The following is a 22,711-nucleotide window of genomic DNA, read 5'->3' on the forward strand; positions in this document are numbered from 1 at the left end:
GTTGCTGAAAAGAACAGTTTAGGTCATGACAAGTGTGTCTGAAAGTCATGATTAATCTTCACCACAGACACTGACAAAAATACCCCAGAAATCGAAACCAGTTACTTACTTGTTGCTGTGTCCGCCAGTTTGGATAAAGCACAGTATCAACATTACAACCAAGAACGATTCCTCCAGAAACAAGACTTGATTGATATCAGCTTATAACCAAACCTGTCTCATCTGTGGGTTCGATATGTGCAATTAAAAGATAATGAAAAATAATTTCGAATAATTTCAGTTAGTTCATTGTTTCCTACAATTTCAAGCTGTGAAGCAGGAACAGTTACACTTTCTGAATGTCTAAAGCAAGGCAATTATACATGCTGTCTGGTATGATTGTTGTAATAATCATATATGTTATATTGAACAATGTTTAGGTTTCATATGTGATAGAACTAGAAGAAGATGCACAAAGTCAGATGCCAAAACTTTTACTTAACTCTTTAAAGGATGGTACACAAACATGCATCAGGGAGGATATACAGAGGTGTTCTCTGATGTAGAGCTGTACAGCCTTGATCTCCTTCACTGGTCATTAAATCTGAATAATAAATCTAACGCTTTGTTTTCTATTCCACAGTATGCATTGTTTTTTAGTCTATTTGTTTCCAGCCAGTATTGACCTCAGTTGATAAAAGCTCAAAGTATTTTATTCGTGGTTGTCTTAGGATGATCATCATTTAACTGCTCAGTCTCCCTGAATATGTGAAAACAGGTGAGAAAACATATGACCCCATCTAGTGGACAACATGCTTGTGCTAGGCCTTTCTTTCACCCTATGGGAAAACAAGTGAATTGAGTGAACTGCAGCCCTCTGATTCCCATTCTGTCACACAGGACAATGAATACATTAACACATGGGGAGCACTTTCTTGCAATTATTCAGGTGTGATTAAATAAAACAGAGCAATACCATAACAAAGAAATTAAAATGTTGGCATTTTATGACAATTTCAGATTAAAATATTTTTAACTTTTTTTTTCTTCCTTTGGTTACACTTACACACAGAGTTAGGATTAATATATGACACCAAAACTACACAAAAGAAAAACATATTAATTGACTTTCTTAAACAACATGATATATTTTCTGTAAAGAAACTTGAGGAGTTAAAGGAAAAACAGTTAATAGACCAAAATGGTGTTTTGTACACATTTATATTTCTGCTTTAAGTTTATTTCTGCTTTAAGTTGAGCATTTCAATGTGGGACCTATGGACATGACTCCCTCATGAAACCAGCCTCAAGTGGCCACTTGAAGAACTGCAGTTGTTTTGCACAGAGGCGCTGGCTTCATTTCTCAGCCCCAGCGGCTACGTGGAGCTAATCCTAGGAAACTAGGAACCCACTTCATAAATGACAGAGCCAGGAGCTCTGCGGTTCCTGGAACAAAAGCAAAAGATCAAAAGAAGCAGCTGTTTAATGATAGGAAATGACAAAAACGCAATGGAAAGTCATTTGAGTGATTTTTTTGGTAAAGATGTCTGTTAGTGAAACTCACTGTCTTGGGGATGGACAGCGTTGTTTGAAAATTTTGACGCCATAGCTTCCAGTGGTTGAGTTGTTTCTAAAGGAGAAAGAGGAAGTCACACTGCATGAGATAGACTTTGTTACCAGGGGCTTCATGCTGCTGTGTTACACTGAGTCAACACTTACGAAAAGCCAACACTGAGGTTTGAAGTGTCTTCTTGTCTGCAAAGGAAATTAATGATATATTTAAGAGACATTTTGAAGCTTTGTGTTGTATATTTTGCCCTTCACACTAAATTATGAGATAGAAACTAATATCTACCTCTTTGTTTGCCACCCGACGCGCTCATCCACATCTCTCCTGAAATGTTTATAAATGTTAAGACGAGACCCTTGATCCAAACATTCAAAATATTTGTTGGCTCTTTTGCATTCTTACCGGGAAAGTCTGCTCCAAATGGACCTCCTGTGTGGAAAAACAAAGAGAAAACTACCTGTCTTCAAAAATCATTTGTATAGTTCATTAAATAGCAGAATGATGACTTACCGTTTCTCTGGTCTGGGTGGTCTTTCCCTGTCTCCATGGTGTCTCCTGTCAGACCAAGGTTAATTCAGAGTAGTGTAAGATAAAGAAGCTTTACATAGACGGTGGGTCATGGGTTATTTTTATTTTATTTTGGAGAACTAACTCAGGGAAATATGCTCAGCTGCACGAAAGTAATCTGAGTGGATTACAGTTGTTGGATTGAATGAAAACTTAAAAAAAACAACAACAGGTTTTTTACAAAAGAGCAAGAGGATCCCAGATTGGATTAATAAATACAATTCATTTTAAGTTTTAAAATTTTGAGTGGGATTTGTTGTATCTAGTTTCCTGATGAAAAAAATGTAACAAGTGGAAGATGAAAAATCTGTACTTGGATAACAAAAGTGGAACACCAATTATAAACTATTCATAACCAGGCGACACATTTTGAACAACCTGGCCCTAGACTTGAGATTTCTTTCAGAATGCTCACCTGGACACTCTTTCCTATAGTGATCTCCTGTAAGAAAGAAAGAAAGAAAAAAGAAAAAAGAAAAAAAAGAACAAAAGAAGAATAAATAATAGATAAAAATAATAATAATAAATCACAATGTCACAAAGATTTTCTGTTGAAATAGACTGTAATCTGATATCAGCCATTATGCCACACCTTTTTTCTGGTCGAGGTGGGGGTCTCAGCGAGTCCCCAGAGCGCTTCCTGTTGGAAATGTTTAAAATAAAAGTTCAATTACAAAAAAAAACCAACTTTTACATTTCATTCAACAGAAAAAAGTGGAAACTATGTATTGTAGATTTTAAATAGCAATATATACCTTCTCCTACGGATGACAACTCCAAATACTGCAGCTACCACAATGAAAATCAAGACCAGGGTTGAAACTGGGATCATTACAGGGAGGGAGCTTCTCAGCTGGTACATCAGTGATCCTAGAAGAAGGAATGTTTCAGGTTTGTGCAAATGTATCAAGCAACTTAAAGGACACAATATGAGTCGATTGCTGCCCTGTAAAACAGTTCTCTTCCCCTACCTCTCACAGTCAGCTCCACTGTGCTGGTTTGTTGCTTGTCTCTCCAGGAGATGGCGCTACACTTTAAGCTCTTGACTCCGTCTCCTCCTGCTGCCATGAAAGTGATGGTGGAGGTAGTTTCCCAGATGCCCCGCTGTTTCTCAGAGTGTGTGACCTTATGTGTGATATTTGGGATACTCCAGGAGAAAACGGGAGGGTGTGATGGACATGTGTGCGTCACAGAACATGAGACAGTGATCACTGAGCCGGCATCGACTTCTGCTGGAACTGGGGTCATGGTAGGTGTTTCAGGGGAAGCTGTGCACGTGAAACACAAAGAATAAATGATTTGTTGGCAGACAGATGAATAGATCTGCATGATTCAATAAACTGAAAAGTGATGAATTTCTCACCTTTCATGACAATAAACACACAGCTGTTGTTGAACTTGTATCTGTCTTTTTCTCCCTCGGCATAGAAACAGAAAGGCCCATTGTCAAAAGGCTTGATGTCATCGATCTCCAAAGAGCAATCCCCCATACTCAGATCCCCTATTAATCTAGTGCGATCCTTGAAATGGTCGAGCACATGGCTGCGACCATTATGATACACGATACCCCCCTTTTTCTTGGACCAGATACCACGTGTGAAAGGCGTATCACCGTGGAACTGGAAGCTGCAGGGAATGACCACACAGGAGCGGGTCAGGGCGTTAAATCTGAAAGGGACGTCAGCCGGCAGAACGTGGAATGCTGGGAAGACAGAAACCATGAGGCATTGATCGTATGCTGATGAAAAATGTCCCACTGAGGAACAAAACACAATGAGGTGAATTTGGAGAAAGTGAATGGTAAACCTACAGGCATCTTCACTTGGATCCATTTCTTCAAATGACTTCTCATATTCTGGAAAATAAATCACAACAGGCGGGACATTTTCCTGTTACTTTTACAACACTTCACTTGACATAGTTACAAACTACACCACTGCAAACAGATTTAAAGGAAAGCAGATTAAAAAAAATACCTTCATATGGAACATTACCTGCTTGACATTTTAGGGAGTATTAAGTTAGCTCTGAGGTAAAGTTTTATGCAACTTGCAAATCTGCCACTAATATGATTAACTTGGATTTAGACTGGAAACCACACACTTTGTTTTAATTTAATGGGAGCTAAACCTGCATATCAAGTTCATAAGGTGCTATTTACCAGTATAAAATAAAAGAGGCAACTCCGAGGTTTTGAAAGATTCTGACATTAAAGGTCCCATATCATGCAAAAATCACTTTATTAAGCCTTTAGTGAAATTTGTGGATCTTTGGCTTTCCTCACAGCCCACAAAATGTGATATTTAATGACAAAATCTGCACTTAGTAGTGCTTGTGAATGTAAAATCCTAACCTAAAACAAGCTGTTTGGATTTTAGGGATTTGCCAACGTCAGCGATTCCCTTTTTTGACCAATCAGGAGCAAGTCTGACCTGATTGGTCCACCAGAGCAGATACCCCCACTCCCCTCCCTGCAGCTGGAGAGAAATCGTTCCAGCAGTGGGGAGGAGAATGCTAAAGTTGAAGGGCCATCACTGCTCTGTTTTTGGCTGTAAACAGCCACATAGTTCCATGCTCAAGCTTCCCATCTCAGAAGAAGACAAGACTAAGTGACTAGAGTTCATTTATCAAGGAAATGTTCCAGCTACACTCAGTAAAACTGTGCATGTGTGTGCTAGTCACTTCATGGCCAACTGCTTTTCCAATTTTGGACAGTACAACAGAGGGCTAGTGAATAGACTGGTCCTGAATCCAGGCGCATTACCAACCATCCACCAACAAACCTCGGACCCTGGAAATGTGAGTATTTTAAATGCTGTGTGCTGTGGAGCAGATGTAAGAGCTTTTCCTCAGTGTCCCCCCTGTCTCTGTGTTAGCTTCAGGATGCTAACTTTAGCTACTGTTAGCCTGTTGTTTTAGCCTGTAATGTTACGGTAAACGAGCTTCACTGTTTTATAAACATTGTACATTCGAAGCTCATGGCGCCGCTCTCAGTGACGTGGAAGAGCATATGAGGGCCACGCCCACTAAATCAGAGCGTTCTGAACAGAGGGGCTATAAGAGCCTGGAGACAATGCTGCTGTGCTTGATTTATTGGCTTTTTGGACCAAAACATGTTACTACCATTTCATGAAGACATCAATGATCCATATTAAACTGCAGAAAAGGAGCATAATATGGGACTTTTAAAGAAGTGAGAAAACTGCACTTCCTTCTGGAAACCCTCCATTAAAGGTCAGTTTTTACAGAAAATCAAACACATTACACACTGACTGAGTTTATATTACTGGTGGTTTTAACTGGTCATTATGTTTGACTTGTAAGAACTTACTTCTTATATGAAGGGTAGCTGAGTCTGAAGTCTCCCCAGTAACAAACTGAGCAGTGCAGGTCAAAGGGCTTTTGTCATCCTTCAGCAAGCCGATGAAGGTTAGATTTGACGCTGTTCTGTAGGTGTTGCTAGAGATCCTGTTTGTCTGCACTGAAGTCTGCATGTCTTTGTAGTTCCACACGATGGTTGGTGTATTTTTCCTGCATTTGTAGGAGACAGAGCAAATGACACTCTGTGCCACACCCTCTGTTATGTTGCCTGGGCGCTCAGTCATCACAATGTTGTCGTACGGGCCTAAGCGGAAAGATTGTAGAGAGGATTAGATATGGACAGAGGCAATGCAATTTCAAATCAAATATCACATCAACTCAGGTTTTACTATGGACTATATCATACTCAAGCTCCTAAGAGTGATGCCAAAACATCTGGAGCTCCCTCTTTGCATCAAACCAGCAGAGAAATCCATTAGGGCCTGTGTCCACTGAAGGCAATTTGTGTGCTGGTCCATAACCTTCATTTTGGAACATTTCCCACAGCTCTTACCATTTCATTTGATTGATTTGTAAGTTCAGTGTTTGATTTTATTCAATGTAATCTAACAATAATGAATACTATTTTTTGGCTTCTCTTTCATGTAACAGGAAGATGCAGAGGAGTAAATTAAGTCAAGGGGTGGCACTCACATTCAACATTCAGTTTAAGTGTGCTGGTTCCTTTCTGACCACCAGGGTAGCTAACAGTACAAGTCACTTCCTGGTCCCCTTCTTCCACAGTCCAAGTTCGCTGCAGCTTTCTTTCCCAAACACCATCAGGCACCTGAGTGTCCAACAGGACGTCTTGTCCTGAGACACCGTTTAGTTCAAGTTTAGGAGAGGCAGAGATGCACGTGTGGCGAACACTACAGGACACTGTGCTCTGCTCTCCCACCCGAGGAATACCAAATATGTTCATCTGTGGCGTCTCTGCGTTATCTAAATAACAAAGGGATTACTCTTTAGTGTATGTTTTCACCATTGTTTTTGAATAACAAATCCATGCACACAGATTCTTACCTGTAACAATGATTTGAGAGGTTTTATCAAAGAATGAGAACCCCTGGGTGTGGTAGGAGGTAATAGGGTTCACATCTATCCACGGGTAAAGTCTGTCCTTGTTGTGGGACATCTCCAACCTCTCAATCTTTAGACTACAATTTCCTCCTCTCACAGATCCAACCACACTTGTTTTGCCTCTAAACTTACTGACAACATTCTGTCTTTGGTCAAACACAGGTGTGTATCCGTTACTCTGGAACAAGTACCAAATCACTCTGAGGTCAGGAGGCTGAGAGGCACGGTAGGTGAATCTGCAGGGAATGATGATACAGGAGCCCCTCATGCCTGTGATACTCTCAGGTGTGATGAAGGACCAGCCTCGAGAAAGCATGTTTCCTGTTAAACAGAGAAACAATTAAAGCATTTTGGACAGTTTTAATTTGATGGTGCTTGACAATTCTGCTCTACCACTGCTTTAGGCCACGCTGAAGCTGAAGGCCAGGGTGTGGCTGTAAAACCGCTTCTTTCCACTCACTCTTTACACGCAGGGTGATGCTTCTATCTTGCCTTCGCCCCCCATTATATCTCGCATAACATATCAGAGACCTTCCCTGGTCATTGGATGATGCTGTGAACGTTAGTGTGGACACAGTCCTCCACTGAGCGCTTCCAGCATTTCTGGTAACAGTGCTAGCCGGCATGTTGCCGTAGTTCCAGGTAAGAGTTGGGATGTGTTTTGGGCATGTGTATGAGGCTGTGCAGGTCACTGTCTGTGCCTGTCCCTCATTAAATTCGTCTGATGAAGACTGGATGGTCAGCGGGGAGAATGTGCCTGAGATACAAATGTCACATTTTAAAATGATTAAACAAGGTTAAATGAGAGAAAAGAGGTTTTTATATCACATGTAGTACTTACAATCTGCCTTCAAGACCTCAGAGGCAGCGGCTGTCCGGCCTCCAAGATGACGGACAGAACACTCCACAGCTTGATGGTCTGTCTCTATGGTCCATGTGGATGTCAAAGTAGTCTTGGATGTGCCATCAGTTAATGATTGATGAGAAACATGGGAGTTTTTCAGAGGGATGCTGAGACTCAGAGTGGGTGGACTCACAGGACAGGTGTGATAAACGGTGCAATGCACTGTTACTGACCGTCCAACTATTCTGTCTCCATAGATTGCAATGTCCGGCTTGTCTGCCCTGTCTGCACAGCAGAGATATGAAAAAATGCTGGTGACAGGAAATATGCTTCATTTTGACGGACATTTCTTCTAACGACTCTGATAACTTACCCACTACTTCAATCCTTACAGTCATATCAAAAAAGCGATACGTGCTTCTCCCAACGTTCTCTGGATCTACCCAGGGGTAAATCTTCTGGCTGTGGTGTGACCATTTCACCGGGTAAATCTGGAGACTGCATCTGCCGTACTCTGTAACTATACGTGTATTTCCTCTAAAAGCTCCAATGACATAACCTTCGTGCAAGCTGTCACAAACTAAAGGATATTTAGTGTTGTGATACTGATACCAAACTACTCGATCGGGTCTCCTTGGTGGATAGCGGTTGTAGCCAAATCTGCAGGGGATGACAAGGCAGGAACCCAACAGCCCTCTAATGTTGCTTGGCATGGCTACATACCAAGCTCTGGATACACAGCAAATGGTTCCTGCGAGACGGCCAAGAAAAAAACAGGAACTGAAACAAAGATTAAAAATCTATAAATATGCTTCACAGAAGTGGTACAATGTAAGAATACATTACCCAAAATACAGAAGGTCAGGCGAAAAAACCAAACTGACGACATCTTGGGACCTGTTTCCCCAACTCTATGAAATAAGTAAGAGAAACATCTTAATCAGGTAAAAGCAGTGCATCTCTTTTTCTTTTTCTTTTTTTTTTTTTTTTAACATATACTGGCAATCCCTCCTGCAAGTTTTGGATTTTCTAGGTTAAAAAGTTCAGCATTAAATGTATTCTGTGGTTTAAAAATTTTAAAAAGACACTTACATAAAATAAGACAACAGATTTAGAGACAGGTGATCAAATGTTTTTTTATAACTTATTCATTCCTGAAAATTGCAACATTTTGAGTGTTTTTTTTTTCTTTCAAAATCCATCCGCCCCTCTGGCTGAGTTTCAGTTTCAAACTAGGACTCTGCTGGGGGTGATGCGGAGAAACAGGGTGAACTTATAGGAACTGCCTCTAACACTGTTTCCTGTCATTTCATCAAATTTATTTTATTCAATATTATCCATTTTATTTTGTGGATTTGTTTTATTTTTCTTCTTTCTTTTAGCCCACATGTTCTAAAAACAAAATTAGTATGTGTCATTGAGCTGTAGTTCATATATAGTATAAAATGCTGCCTGTATACTTATAACTGTGATATCTGATCAGTAATATCTAGATTGTGTTAAACTATTTTATTTACTATTTACTCTATTTACTTATATTTGTCTGCCCCTTCTTTAACAACTTTTTTTTAAAAAGAACAGATGGTCTGACATCACATACAGTTGATTTTCAACAGCCTACATTAACCCGTCATTGATTTTAACAACAAAACAAACAAAACAAAAACAAATAAATAGCCTACAATAAAATAAAGAACCCCCCAAAAATTCAAATTTAAGTCTAAAAACATGATTAACATCTAATCTAATTTTCTAGTGTGTATTGACTCATTTTTTTGCATTTATACATTTTTTTAAATTGATAAGTCTCTGTGCAACCCTTTAAGTCCCGTGATTGAAAATTCCATATTTTTACACCTGCAACTGAAGTACACATTTGCTTTAGAGTAGTTCGAGCGACTTGATGCTTAAAACCTAAGTTTCTTCTGTGATTTTGATCTTCTGTGGTAAACACAAATAGCTTTTGGCTTTTAGCTATGGGACTCACTGACTTAAAAACACTCTAATTACTATGTTTTTGTATAAAATTTAAAGCACATACTTGTGTCCAAACTCTTTTACACTTGAAAAATGTCTCAAATTACAATATGAATAGAATTACTGTATTTATATTTCTGCTTCAAGTGATATTTTAGTTTTTTTTGTTTCCTGAAATATCAAAGACATAAGCATAGCCTAGAAAATTCAGATCACAAACCTCTCAGTTTCTTAAGTTCAAGAGTAAAGGAGGTGGAAAAAAAAGATGTCTTGTAAATGTGATAGCATAAACCATTGCACTTCAAAGTAAAAAAAAAATCATTAATTAAAATAAAAATAAAATAAAAAAAAAACTCTCTAAAACTCAAACTAACGGCCTCTTAGTGATAGTTTTCAGGGGCAACACCATACTCTTGGGGGTTAACTTGCTTTAAACTGAAAAGCAGTTAGAGGAAAACAAGCCACTCTTCCGCCCATTCAACCAGAACAGGTTTTCGGGAAGTAAGAATTGCACTCTGAGAGACATGCTGTAGAAACGTCCCCTTGTTAAATGCATGAAATTATCTTTTATGACCAAAAGAGAGGTTATATCAAAAATATTGGCTGAAATAAAAAGAAACAATGAACAGTTAAAGAATATATGTAATTTACTTTCAGCTCAACTAAACTAAACTAAACTAAACTAAACTAAACTAAACTAAACTAAACTAAACTAAACTAAAAGTTTACAAAATTCCAAAGAAAAAGTTAAACTCAGTTTTAAAGCTGTGTGAAATAAAGTACACTTTTTGGGTTTTAGAAAAAAGACAGGAGCTGTAACTGCATGCTTTAGATTTAAATGTTATAAATAAGATAATGGCCAGCTTTGACTTGTAGCGACATGGTGAAGTGAAAAGCAGAACAAAGATCTTTTAAAAGATAACTCTAGGTTTTCTGCAGGGGTCTGAATTAATTGCAAATAATCATGCAAATACAGTGGATTAGTTTTATTAGCAGATTAAATCATTAAGCATTCATAGCAAGTGCATGCAATTACTGCCTCCTGTCATGTTTCTAATCAGACAAAAAATCATTTTGATTGATAAGAACTTAATAGTCTTTTTTTTTCTTTTTGTAAAGCTGGAAAAAAAAAAAGAAATATCTTTTTATTTTCTCTTTTAAGAGCTTTGGATGACTCACCTCAAGCGTTGAATGTTGCTGAATTAATGACCAACTTAATCAAGCATTAAGTCTCTTACTATACGTTGTCTTCAAGACACCACCCCAAAAGGAGTTCAGGAAGGGGGGAGGGAGGTGTGTGTGTGTGTGTGTGTGTGTGTGTGTGTGTGTGTGTGTGTGTGTGTGTGTGTCTTACATGATTCTGTTGTTAAGACTCATGGGTTTTCATCAAATTACCTCAGCTTTGAAATGGATTCAAAAGTTCAGTATGTCTTTCTTTCAAAATTGTCTCTTTCGGACTCCTTTTCGTCTTTTTGTTTCTTATTTGTCTCAATCTCCATGTCTTGTTAAACCTATTAATCATCTTCTTGATCTTCTTCTTGGAGCTCTTGAGCCTCCTTGTATGGCTGCTGTGGAGCTGTCTGCCACCAAATAGCTCAATTATTGATACTAATCTCATCATCTTCATCACTTTCATAAGGCTGTTGATCATTGAGCTGCTTGACTCCAGCTGTTAAAAGTGATTGTATCACTCCTATCCTTATTTTCAAAGATGTTGATTTTTTTTATTGTGGAAAGCTGTGGCTACATTATTTAGATGGAAAAAATGCACTTCTTCTGGCACTTAATAGCAGCACCTGCGGCCTGATAACTTAAAGCACCCTGTCACACTAACTAAGGTTTTCCCTTCGGTCTAAAAACTTCTTTGTGTCTAATGTTGCTTTGGACAAAAGCATCTGCTAAATGAAACTGTCGAATTGTAGATTGTGGAATAAATAAAGGCCAATCAAACCTTCAAAGCAAGTTGTACAGTATTAGATTCAGGTTGAAGATTAAAATTCAATCCATGGTTACATTAAATCCCACTGATGTTGTGGTCCTGGTCAGTAAAATAAAAGACAAATGGCTGCTGAAAGACAAAACATCTACATTTTAGAACTGGATGTAAACATATGGTTGTCTAATAATTTGTCTTATTTATTGGAAAAAGAAAAACAGTAAACAGTATGCTCAAGATCTGTTTTCTAGTTAATCCAGTAAACTAACTGTAAAGATCCATTTCATCTATGTTGTGTATGATTGTTCTGAAGTATGTTCACATGGGACAAATCGATATTTGCCTTGTCTTTAAGAGAGAGATGGAAAAACAGGTACACATCACATCACATGTCCTAGCTACAAGATAGTTAGCTTAACTTAGCTTAGCAAGAAGACTTGGAGTGCAGTGGTGAAGCACTCAGCTGACAGGAACCAGATATTTGTTCAGTTTGACCTGAGACGACACTCGTGAGGGTTCAAATTTGTGATACTTAGGTTAGCCTGACCCGGAGATGGTATTTGGGAAAGTTGGGTACTTCAAGTTCCCATCAATCAGAAAGGAATATTGGCAAACCGTGCTCCAGTATGTTCCAGCTAGTTAAGCATGTTTACACTAAGTCTCATCATCTATGGTGAAGTGTAACCACTCATAGTTTGACCATAGTTCATCATTATAGTGATAAACCCATTAAAACCAGAAACTGAAGCAGGTGTGAGGAAAATGACTGAGAGTCTGTAACATAGACGATACATAGAGTACACAATGTGGCTCCGCATTTTACGATTGTACAGTTTTGTGCCAATATACCCCCTTCGAAGGCACTGCCATGGTGTAGTCAGAGTCTGTGCAGTAAGGGCTATGAGGGACCCAGAGAGAACCTGAGTGGAGCTGGGTGAGAAAAACTGTGCATTTTTTTCTTTGGAGAGTCTTGTCTCTTCTTAGCTCTCCCTTCTAACACATTTTACAATCCCTGAGAAAAACTACACAAGAACTTTAGCTGTCATTCACTATTAAATATGACCTAAAGAGCCTTGTTTTTATTCTCTAATAACTAATGAAAACAAAACTTTTCAGAAAAAAAGAGAACTTGAATACAGGGAAGCCAAAAAATATCTTCATATTACCGCAGCAACCCAATGTGAGAAACGTTTGTACGAAGTGAATTAATTTTTAAAAGTTTAACCATAGCCCATCTGGAATGGCTGAGGAGATGGATTTTTTGACCTATACTGCAGCCAGCCACAAGGGGGAGCAGTTTTTGTGGCAACCTCAGTTTGAGCCAAGCAAGATGACTTCCATTTTTGTTACAGTCTGTGGTCTGTAAAGACTAGGGGAAAGACTGGTCTGTGTCTGTGTCCAGAGATGGTTAAACCTGTGTGCCAAGGCTGTAAGTTGACTCTATCTTCATGTCGTTCATATCTCTGTGTTTGCATCCTCCACAGTAGCAGTTAGCTAACATCTATTTTTCTGTTGTGATGCCATTATTAATCATTTTTGATCCTCATTATTGGTAAAAGGTTAATTTGAGGATTTTTATTTACTAAGTTACTTTTTTTTTCATCTTATGTCCTAAAAGCTATCTCTTCTTTGCACCTTGTGCTAGCAAGGTTATGCTAATTGCTACCTTTAGCTTTGTGGTTTACAGGATAACAATCTTTTATGAGTAAGTGATTTTTTCTCTCATAAGTGACTTCATATAGTTTAATAATCATTTATTCTTGATTTTTATTTTCTCTTTATTAAATCTCATTGTGGTCCAATGATTAAGTTTCACAGCAAGCGATGCCAACAGCAAATCTTATCAAACATTAGCTTTGCAAAGTGGTGCATTTACAGAGCAGAAGGTGTTGAAAATATATTCCATATGATTTGAGGAAATGATCAATAACAGAATTAAACACAATGTCTGATATAATAAAGGGACATCATCAGAATCAATTAGTACAAATCATGATGAGTATAATGAGGAGTGCTGTGCTTCACGTCCTTCACACGTTTCCATAGATGTTGAGATCAGCTGTGTTTTCATAATCATCTCCACCATCAAACCCCTGTGAGAGATAAAAGAGAGATAAAGATATTTATTATCAGGAATATTACAGTGCCAGGGTACTATTTGCAGCAGTTATGGAAATCTGGTGATACCTTATTGTAGTTGCAGGATTTTGGCTGACTGAGGTCCATCACCAGCAAAAACACAGAGACAAAAGTAAAATAACATGAGAAAATACTCTATAATGACATGATGTTTCAGAATTTGTTACTGGTTAAGCAGGGGCACCTTTTAGGGGATGGGAAACGAGGTTTGGAGAAAGTTTGGTCGTTGCCGGTTTTGTTTGGCCTGTGAGTTGAAATCCATGTTATTGTGCAGCAAGGCAAACAAATAATACCTCAAAGTTTTTCACTTTAAAAACACTTACATCTCCACAGCTGCTCTTGGCCTTCTGTTTGATAAAGAGAAGTTTACATTACAATAAAAAAAAAAAAAGAAGGAAGATGTACGTGCCAGTTTCACAATGACGAGTGAGCGTTCTCAAAGCTGAACGCCAATGTAACTGTGAAAAAAACTGTGTGAAAACCAAATGATGGTGTGAAGCTTGTGAAGCTCATCAGTGTAGGCTGACGTGCTCTCATCTATGTATGTTTTTCAGAACTTACCTTGAAAATCTGCTCCAAATAGACCTTCTGGGCAGAGAAAGAGGAACAGAGAGCATGCAAATGTGAGGAATGAAAATAAATTCTTCTCTTTTATAATGAGGGAAGCTACACATCTTAGTGCAGACATTCAAATCACAGCTGTCAACTTAAGAAGTGCCATGTTACTAAAGAGATCAACAATAAAATTAATCTTGCCTTTGTTCAGAGCGGGAGGGTCCTGGAGCATCAGATCGCATCCTGAAAATATGAAAGAGTAAATAAACTGGTTACATCTCTGATTAAAGAAACAGTGACTAAAATGACAGGGTTCCTGCCAACGTGATAGAGAAATGAATTGAAACCAGAAAGAACTCAAGCTTTTGATCACCTGCGTGAAAGCCTGGACAGTCGGTTCCACACACTAAATGACGCAATAAATAAAGATTAAGTAACATTTTTATCACCAAGGAAGCAAATAATTTATTTGATGCAAGTGTCACGACTTACCTGCCGTCCTGACTTTGTAGCTGTGCAATGCGTGCCCTAAAGCCAGACAAGAAAAAAAAGTTGAAGCTTTCTTCTCCAAAGGAAGTTAGTATTTTAAGATATAAGCTGTTTTAAAGTAAATGTAGGAATAGAACATCGCTCACCTGTATTTTTTCACCATGAAAATGCAAAAGACTGCAAAGACCACTGCAGTACCAATACCCACCACTGTGGGGATGATGATGTGGTTGTAGTTTTCTGTTCCTGCAAATGAACAGATTTCATAGAGAGAAATCTTTACATGTAAAAAAATAAGGAAAGGGTCATTTGTTTGTGTATCTATTAATAAAGGACATGGGAGTCAACAGATCAATCTAAACTAACGTTTGACATAGAGACCAAATGTTGCAGACGACGTCCTCCCTCCATTAAAAGTGGATGTGCAGGTGACCTCACTGTGGTCGTCCTTCTCCTCAGCGATGAAGGTGAGGATGGACTGAACCTCCCAGATGCCTGAATGACTTTGTCTGTGAAACTCAGTGATCCCCTCTGATGTGCCTCTGCTCCAACTGATTACAGGAGCGTGGGAAGGACAAGTGTGGGCCACCGTACAGGTGACAGTGAAGGGGTGACCTTGAATGGCTGTCTTTGAGGGAACCAGTTTGGGTTTTGGAGGATCAGCTGTGAAGGAGAAATGTCAGGGCAAGTTGGAGGAAAGTCACCATGAAATAGAAACTAGATTTTGTTTCAACCTTGGAGACATACGTACGTAGCATTTTTAGCCCAGCACAATCTTCAACGAAGGAGAACTTTTCCTGTGTACCACCGGCTGTTGGTGCCAGCTCAATCCGGAAACAGAAAGGGCCGTTGTCATGATCTTTAACATCAGTGATTTCTAAGGTGCAGTTGCCCTGACCCAGATGTCCCAACAGCTTTGTGCGCCCCCTGAAACTTTCTATGACGGCTGTTTTGTCCTCGTAATAGATGCGACGATTCCTGTCACTTGAAATATGCCAGATCCCTCGGAGTCTGGAGGTGGAAAGATTTTCTTCAGGGTGTGTGAATGAACAGGGAATCACAACACAGGATGAGACCAACGCCTCAAGACTCTTTACAACATCAGCCTTCCAGTTTTGAGTCAGCACCGGGCTGCAGATGGCTTCAGAAAAAAAGCACAGCAGTACAGAAGATATTACTTCATGTAGGACTGATGTTTTCCTCCAACTACAAGAAGAGACGCAGCTGGAAACTAAAACTTTACAGTTTACGTTACCTCCCAACAGCAGGCCCATCATCATCATCATCTTCATCTTTCTGTCTTTGTCCATTAGCCTCAGAGATTTTGGTGTGTTAGACTGTGGGATGTGGAATAAAAATCAGTTAAATACAAAACATAAATTGATAGTTCTCTTAATAATACTTCTCTTTGATTACAAACTCCTCTGAAAGTAGAAGTCTTGGCATGCAGAATTGTTGCTATTAGCCCTGGCCATCTTTTGGCTTTTTGATTAAATAAATGTGATAATCATGAGTAAAAACTGCACAAGTCTATGCTCACAGGCTAACAGTCATAAGCCAACACTGCTGGTCTGTCCCTTGTCATTGATGGTGTAGTGCAACTACTTTTATTTTCTGAAAGTCCCTGGTACTTCTTCTTCAAAAAGCACCTTTGGTAAAGTCTATGACTATCACATCATTTAAAGTCTGTTTTATTACCAGGTCACATCCTCATTGTGACATTTTGTTTGACTGCGCTGTGGTTCTGTGAAAGTGGCGTAAATACCAAGCTGACAGCATTTCGCAGAGTTTACGACAAAACGAAATGTCAAATGAACTTCATACGAGAGATTCAGGGAGAAATTACGAGAAGGGTTGTCTGGAATTGTTGCTGTGATCAATCAACCAATCAATCAATGAATGAATCAATCAAAACTTTATTTGTAAAGCATTTTTATACCAAAAAAGGAACACAAAGTGCTTTACAGTCTATAAAAAAACTAACCCCATGTCCTTTAGCCCAACCACCCTTCGCCCACACAACCATATAACCCACAGTCAACAGTCAGCTGTCACACCACGACTGATTTTATTCTTGCATTTTTACAACAGTTAATGAACACATACTTTAAGTGCCACCAAGGCTACACAAAGTCCACAAAGGAAGATATGCAAAGGAGATTTCTTTTGTTCCTTTTTACTTTCCATTTCAATTTTCTCACATAACTGCCTTTTTTAACAGCACACATGATTTAAGAAATCCGACCAGCTGTCATAAAAAGGAGAAAACAAGGTAGCACCATGAAGTGCTTTAGCTCAGACTCTTAATTTCTTTCAGAGCGAGTCCACTTTGCTTCACCGTTTTAAAGAGAATAGACAAGTTTTAAAATGATTTTGTGTATTTATTCCTAATTTTGAGCCAACTCAACACTCAACTTAAAAAACAATTTTTTCTGCCCAGGTCCATAGCTATATAACTGTAATTTGATAATCAAAAATAATAATGTGCTTTACTATTTTTTGTAAAACAGTATATTTGAATATTATAACAGCAACAGCTATATTTGAGCATTAAATAGGTGGTTTTGACTAAAGAGCCTGCACATCCTGGTTGATTAAGCAGCAGAAACACTTAAAAACTTAAAAGGCAGTCAGCAGTTGACGGTTAATTCAGGGCAGTGGTGGCTAACAGCATACACAGAGTAATGATCTAATAAACTTGTCAAGGACTTTTTATCAAAGCAAAATTAGGGTCCTAGCCTTAAGGGAGAGGACCCTTTTTTTTAAAATCAGAATTGCTCAGTTTTATTTCTTTAAACTTTAAATGACATTTTTTACAACAATGAACAACATTTAAGATTAAAAAGATATTCAGTCATAGCAAAGTGACAGTCTCCTCACCTGATGAAACTGCGATGTGGTTGAGCAGAGGTGATTTCTTTTTTTCACTTGAACCCCCGACCCCAAAATAAAGTGCTGTACAGTTGTGCAGTGCACTCAATCAAGAAATGAACTGATGTTTCAAAAGAGGGAAGACAAGCTCAGCTAGGAAACAACTTTTTATTTCTTTGTGTGAGAAAGACTGCAGATGTGATGGGGGCAGTCTCAGCTCAGTGGCAAAAGAGGAAGTAGTGGGTGGTCTCTTATCTTGGTCTCCAAGTGATGAGCAATGAGCCAAAAAAATATGAATATCCACTCTATTTATACATGCTTACATATAAAATATATTAACTTCTCGGAATCAGAAAAAGAAAGCACAGTTGTCTTTCTGCTCTGTCACTCTGATGGGTTTTCTCTGCACTCAAACTGGTTTTAACTGAAAAAAAAAAGAGCATTAAAAGTAGTGACTTTAGCTTTGATTAAAAGAGCAAACAAATTGAAAACCCTTAACATGTATCATGAATAATATCTGATATATCGGAAAGAGTAGCAAAAGAATAATCTGCAATACTAAAGTACTAAAATACCACAAAAGCATCAACCACAGACTCTGTGGCACATTGATGTTGTTTCTGTACTGTCAATGCGGTCCACATTGGAAATATCGGCTCGAGCTATCTTTGGTTGACGTAGCAAAAAGATGGAGTTTAAGCAGACCTTCAGCCTTCTCATTAACAGTGTCCCTATCTGTCGGTCAAGTCAGGTCAAGAGTTACTTCCTATGCATCCTGAAGCAGACACTTGAGGAACTGTGGTTTCTACACTTCTGCATTGACTTCATTGCTCAAGATTGGGGTCTCCTGCTTTTGGTTAATGCAGCAGAAGACTTTTATCATGTACATCTGCACAAAGTACTCTAGTTAATTTAACGTCTAGCAATGGGTCAGAAAAAGAGAGACAGTAACAGAGAAACAGGTGTTGACACTAACGGCATCCATTTGATATAAAGTCTGTAATATTCACAAACTTAGCTAACCTTTATTCATTTTTGGATTAAGAATGAAGACAGTTCTTTAGGGACTGTCTGCCATGAAGTTTTGCAGAGATAGAGTAATGATAGATACAGGACTGACACCCTTTGATGTTAATTTGACATGTAAAAGATGTAGTTTGTTAATTAATCCTGTGTTTTTGGTGCAACACATGCTCATTATCTTCGTTAAGTTTTTTTGTTTTGAGTCCACAAATTAAAACTTTACGTAAAATTTTACAATAAATAGATAAATAGATAAAAAGAGCAGCTCATAATTTTGAGACAAAGAGACCACTCCCTACTTGTTTGTTTCCACTGGTCTGAGACTGCCCTCATCACATCTTTTTTTATCTCACACAGAGATATTGAAAGTTTTTACAGAACTTTGTTTTTTTTTTAAACTTCAGCTCATTTAACTGTTGAGTCCTATAAAAGCACGTGACTTCTGACTCAAGTGGAAAAACACCTCTGCTCAACACATCGCAGCTTCATCTGGTGAGAAGACTTTACCTGTGGTATGACTTTGTGTCCTTTAATGTTTGCTCTGTGTTTTTTCAAAATGTTTTTTTTTTTAAGTAGAAAATGAAACAATCTGCTATTGGGGAATTGTAAATGCAAAGGGTTTTAGAGTTTATTGTTGACATTAATTTTTAAACTGCATGAAGATATTGAAACTTTGAACTTTCACTTTTAAATGCAAGAGATATGAAGTCTATTTTATTTTTAACCCTTTAAAGTTTCATCCAAGAACCTTCTGCTTGCTCCGAGCCAGATGTACAATTCTGTTGAAATAGAAGGGTGCTGCCCTGCCCACGCTTGACCAGTGGCGCCAAGATGTAATGTCCTGTCTGAAACTTGAGATGTTGCGTTTTTCTATCAGTAGCTTGAAGAAGAAATTTAATGAGACATGGGAACCTTTCTTAACCTATTTTCATAACTCTCTAACTTAACTCTCATGAGATGTGTTTGGATGTGGCTCTTGACAAAACAAGATCTGACTCTGTGTGGTGCGCAGCAAACTACAAGATTCTATGCCTTTTTTCTTCTTTTTTCTTTTCTTTTTTAAAATTATTTTGCACTAACAGGAATGGGAGGGTGGAATGAGGTGTGGGCTATTGCACCACATAAAGTATTAATATCACTGCCACAGTCATCTGTCCTAGTTTGTATATACTATTTTCCTTTGTGGTATTGTTGACTATACCTGCCCACCCCTGGTGGTGTCCGATTTATTTTCTTTTGTATTTGTATGTATGGGCCTATATTTTGTAAATGCACTTATACATATAACATGAAAACTCAAGAAAGATATTTGAAAAAAAAAAAGTTCCATCCTAGAAAATAATAATAATAATAATAATAATAATAATAATAATAATAATAATAATAATAATAATAATAATAATAATAATAATAATGTTTTAAATATGTTATTATTATTATTATTATTATTATTATTATTATTATTATTATTATTATTATTATTATTATTATTATTATTGTTTTATTTATGTTGTTGGCACACCAAGATCAGACACCAATTCAATCCAGAAAAACTATTTCAAGCTGGGGGGACAACTCAATCAGGTTTTACTCTGTTTAATATATTTTTAATAAGATATAGTGGCTCAAAGAAAAATAATGCTCTACTGAATGGTTGATCTGAAAGTTAAAGGGTTAAAAAAGCCTGTGTTAGTTTTATGATTAGAACATGCCAAGACTTCTACTTTTAGAAGGTTTTGTTATCAAAGAGAAGCATTCTTAGATAGAACTACTGATTTTTTAAAATGAATTGATTTTTTTTTCCACATCCCACAGTCTAACACACCAAAATCTCTGAGGCTCACTGACAAAGACAGAAAGATGAAGAAGATGATGATGATGGTGGGCCTGCTCTTGGGAGGTAATGTAAACTGTAAAGTTTTAGTTTCCAGCTGCTTCCCTTCTTGTAGTTGGAGGAAAACGTCAGTTCATCATGAAGTAATATCTTCTGTACTGCTGTCCTTTTTTTTCTGAAGCCATCTGCAGCCCGGTGCTGACTCAAAACTGGAAGGCCAATGTTGTAAAGAGTCTTGAGGCGTTGGTCTCATCCTGTGTTGTGATTCCCTGTTCATTCACACACCCTGAAGAAAGTCTTTCCACCTCCAGACTCCGAGGGATCTGGCATATTTCAAGTGACAGGAATCGTCGCATCTATTATGAGGACAACACGGGTGTCATAGAAAGTTTCAGGGATCGCACAAAGCTGTTGGGACATCTGGGTCAGGGCAACTGCACCTTAGAAATCACTAATGTTAAAGATCATGACAACGGCCCTTTCTGTTTCCGGGTTGAGCAGGCACCAACAGCCGGTGGTACACAGGAAAAGTTCTCCTTCGTTGAAGATTGTGCTGTGCTAAAAATGCTACGTACGTATGTCTCCAAGGTTGAAACAAAATCTAATTTCTATTTCATGGTGACTTTCCTCCAACTCTCCCTGACATTTCTCCTTCACAGCTGATCCTCCAAAACCCAAACTGGTTCCCTCAAAGACAGCCATTCAAGGTCACCCCTTCACTGTCACCTGTACGGTGGCCCACACCTGTCCCTCCCACGCTCCTGTAATCAGTTGGAGCAGAGGCACATCAGAGGGGATCACCGAGTTTCACAGACAAAGTCATTCAGGCATCTGGGAGGTTCAGTCCATCCTCACCTTCATCGCTGAGGAGAAGGACGACCACAGTGAGGTTACCTGCACATCCACTTTTAATGGAGGGAGGACGTCGTCTGCAAAAGTTGAACTCAATGTTAAACGTAAAACTTGATTTCTTACGTGTTATTTTATATTGTTATGACCTAAAGAGTGCCTTTAATTACAAGAATCTGGACGTGTCTGTCTACTAATTTGTGCAATATAAACAAGAAATGTTATAAATCTCAAAATGTCTATTTGCAGGAACAGAAAACTACAACCACATCATCATCCCCACAGTGGTGGGTATTGTTACTGCAGTGGTCTTTGCAGTCTTTTGCATTTTCATGGTGAAAAGATACAAGTGAGTAAACATGCAATCAGAGGAAAAGCTTCAAACACTTCTGCATTATGAAGTTAGCCTTGATCATCTTTTATTTTAGGTTTGTTGTTTGTATATAACTCAAACAAATCTCTTTTCCTGTATTCATAAGGAACCGCATCTCAGAGCTCCAAAATCAGCAAGGCAGGTCAGTAAAAGGTGTATGAGTTAAAACCAGCATGTTGTGCTAAAATGTTGTTTATTCCTTTTCTGTCTCAGAGTTTGATTCACATTTTTCTTTTTCCATTTCACACATTTAGCCTGTGGAATCGGCTTTCCAGACTGTCCCGCAGGTGAGAGAGACTTGTGAATTTTTAAAGTTTTGGGACTTGAGAAAGTACAAAATAGCATCTAAGGAAAGATAATCTTTTAAAAATCTGTGCATGCCATGAGATCTAAAGGATCATAGTCATTCTGTTTGTTGTTTTGAATACAAACTTTCATTCTTACTGTCTGTTCTCCTTTTTGTTGTGGTTCACTCAGAGGCAGAACGATTGAAGGACAAGAGGGCAAATAAAAAAAATGGAACTTCACCGGAGTAAGAGTAACCAAACTGCTTTCTTTATGAGTTAGATAACCAAAATAGTAGAAGTGGTCGTCTCATTTTCCTGCTTAATTAAATCTTAAAACAAGCTTCGGAACCTTAACTCCACCTGGCAGTAACATATATATATAAAAGAAACAGGCCTGAAGTTTGTTTGTTGGGGCAAGCTGCAAAATCTGTTTTTTTCTAGGGAAGCTGAAGTTTAACACTTGTTGTCCCCAAAACAAAAGTGATGTTGGTGATCAATGTTGGGTCTTGTTGCGCTGGACATCTATTTTCACACTTAATTTGTCAGGGTTTCCATCTACATATTTAACATTTCACACGTTCAGGTGTTAATGGAGGCGTGTTTGCCACCTTACAGAGCGATAGACTGCCTTGCAGCAGCTTCCTGTGACCTTTCACATGTCATGCTGTCAAATCATTCAGAGTTCCTTTTCTCAGAAATACCCCCATTCGTGACCGATCCAATTTAACCACATGTACTGAAGGCCTCAGATAATAAACAGAAAGCTTGAGGAAGTATACTGTTTATAACTCTCTGAAGGTTTCAGATCCTTCATTTGGTTTTATTTCAACTTTTTTGTGTTAATGCTTGAAAGAAACCCTGAGGCAAATCAGTGGCTGAGATATTTTCAGCTTTTTCGTTTGACTCGCTTGCTTTAATGTTAATCACATAGCTTCAAAGGTTCACATTAGCAATATAGAAACAAGATATATCTGCCAG

General features: G+C 38.3%; 3 protein-coding genes and 1 long non-coding RNA gene across 4 annotated transcripts; 1 reads left to right on the plus strand and 3 right to left on the minus strand.

Moving 5' to 3' along the window:
• Positions 1-1,342: 1,342 nt before the first annotated feature.
• On the minus strand, positions 1,343-7,564 carry LOC141800585 (uncharacterized). Its single transcript, XM_074683200.1, has 13 exons — positions 7,398-7,564; positions 7,017-7,313; positions 6,500-6,877; positions 6,131-6,418; positions 5,448-5,741; positions 3,927-3,971; positions 3,480-3,818; positions 3,088-3,384; positions 2,882-2,986; positions 2,532-2,558; positions 2,060-2,104; positions 1,952-1,978; positions 1,343-1,425 (listed from the first exon to the last, which is right to left on the minus strand). Exons 2-13 carry the CDS (start codon positions 7,180-7,182, stop codon positions 1,343-1,345), a joined length of 2,094 nt encoding a protein of 697 aa, XP_074539301.1. The 5' UTR covers positions 7,183-7,313; positions 7,398-7,564.
• A 45-nt stretch (positions 7,565-7,609) lies between these two features.
• LOC141800469 (uncharacterized) lies at positions 7,610-8,305 on the minus strand. Its single transcript, XR_012599340.1, has 3 exons — positions 8,247-8,305; positions 7,774-8,151; positions 7,610-7,685 (listed from the first exon to the last, which is right to left on the minus strand). It is a non-coding gene; the product is annotated as an uncharacterized LOC141800469 (long non-coding RNA).
• A 4,810-nt stretch (positions 8,306-13,115) lies between these two features.
• On the minus strand, positions 13,116-17,906 carry LOC141800454 (myelin-associated glycoprotein). Its single transcript, XM_074682992.1, has 13 exons — positions 17,377-17,906; positions 15,752-15,833; positions 15,248-15,637; positions 14,863-15,159; positions 14,643-14,742; positions 14,500-14,535; positions 14,381-14,413; positions 14,209-14,250; positions 14,014-14,040; positions 13,776-13,799; positions 13,637-13,696; positions 13,501-13,528; positions 13,116-13,406 (listed from the first exon to the last, which is right to left on the minus strand). The coding sequence occupies exons 2-13, from the start codon at positions 15,804-15,806 to the stop codon at positions 13,344-13,346; spliced, it is 1,155 nt and encodes a 384-aa protein (XP_074539093.1). The 5' UTR covers positions 15,807-15,833; positions 17,377-17,906; the 3' UTR covers positions 13,116-13,343.
• Positions 17,907-18,810: 904 nt separating this feature from the next.
• LOC141800459 (myelin-associated glycoprotein-like) lies at positions 18,811-22,073 on the plus strand. The gene is made up of 8 exons (XM_074682999.1): positions 18,811-18,882; positions 20,206-20,290; positions 20,406-20,795; positions 20,884-21,180; positions 21,323-21,422; positions 21,553-21,588; positions 21,701-21,733; positions 21,924-22,073. The coding sequence occupies exons 2-8, from the start codon at positions 20,251-20,253 to the stop codon at positions 21,955-21,957; spliced, it is 930 nt and encodes a 309-aa protein (XP_074539100.1). The 5' UTR covers positions 18,811-18,882; positions 20,206-20,250; the 3' UTR covers positions 21,958-22,073.
• The last annotated feature ends 638 nt before the right edge of the window (positions 22,074-22,711 follow it).

The sequence above is a fragment of the Halichoeres trimaculatus genome, unplaced genomic scaffold (genome assembly GCF_033239565.1).
Source record: "Halichoeres trimaculatus isolate MK-OKI-2021-1 unplaced genomic scaffold, fHalTri1.1 fHalTri1_scaffold_12, whole genome shotgun sequence".
NCBI classification, from domain to species: domain Eukaryota; kingdom Metazoa; phylum Chordata; class Actinopteri; order Labriformes; family Labridae; genus Halichoeres; species Halichoeres trimaculatus.

Bases quoted from the DNA above. Each gene is read 5' to 3' on its own strand.
- LOC141800459 (XM_074682999.1), top strand. From the start codon at position 20,251: ATGAAGAAGATGATGATGATGGTGGGCCTGCTCTTGGGAG. The intron at 21,181-21,322 runs GTAAAACTTGAT...GTCTATTTGCAG, and splicing joins AGTTGAACTCAATGTTAAAC to GAACAGAAAACTACAACCAC. The intron at 21,423-21,552 runs GTGAGTAAACAT...TGTATTCATAAG, and splicing joins TTCATGGTGAAAAGATACAA to GAACCGCATCTCAGAGCTCC.
- LOC141800585 (XM_074683200.1), bottom strand. From the start codon at position 7,182: ATGCCGGCTAGCACTGTTACCAGAAATGCTGGAAGCGCTCAGTGGAGG. The intron at 6,878-7,016 runs GTGAGTGGAAAG...TCTGTTTAACAG, and splicing joins CATCACCCTGCGTGTAAAGA to GAAACATGCTTTCTCGAGGC. The intron at 5,742-6,130 runs GTGAGTGCCACC...CTTTCCGCTTAG, and splicing joins ACTTAAACTGAATGTTGAAT to GCCCGTACGACAACATTGTG.
- LOC141800454 (XM_074682992.1), bottom strand. From the start codon at position 15,806: ATGGACAAAGACAGAAAGATGAAGATGATGATGATGATGGGCCTGCTG. The intron at 14,041-14,208 runs GCAAGATTAATT...TTCTCTGCCCAG, and splicing joins CCCTCCCGCTCTGAACAAAG to AAGGTCTATTTGGAGCAGAT. The intron at 13,800-14,013 runs GTAAGTTCTGAA...TTTATCAAACAG, and splicing joins ATTTGGAGCAGATTTTCAAG to AAGGCCAAGAGCAGCTGTGG.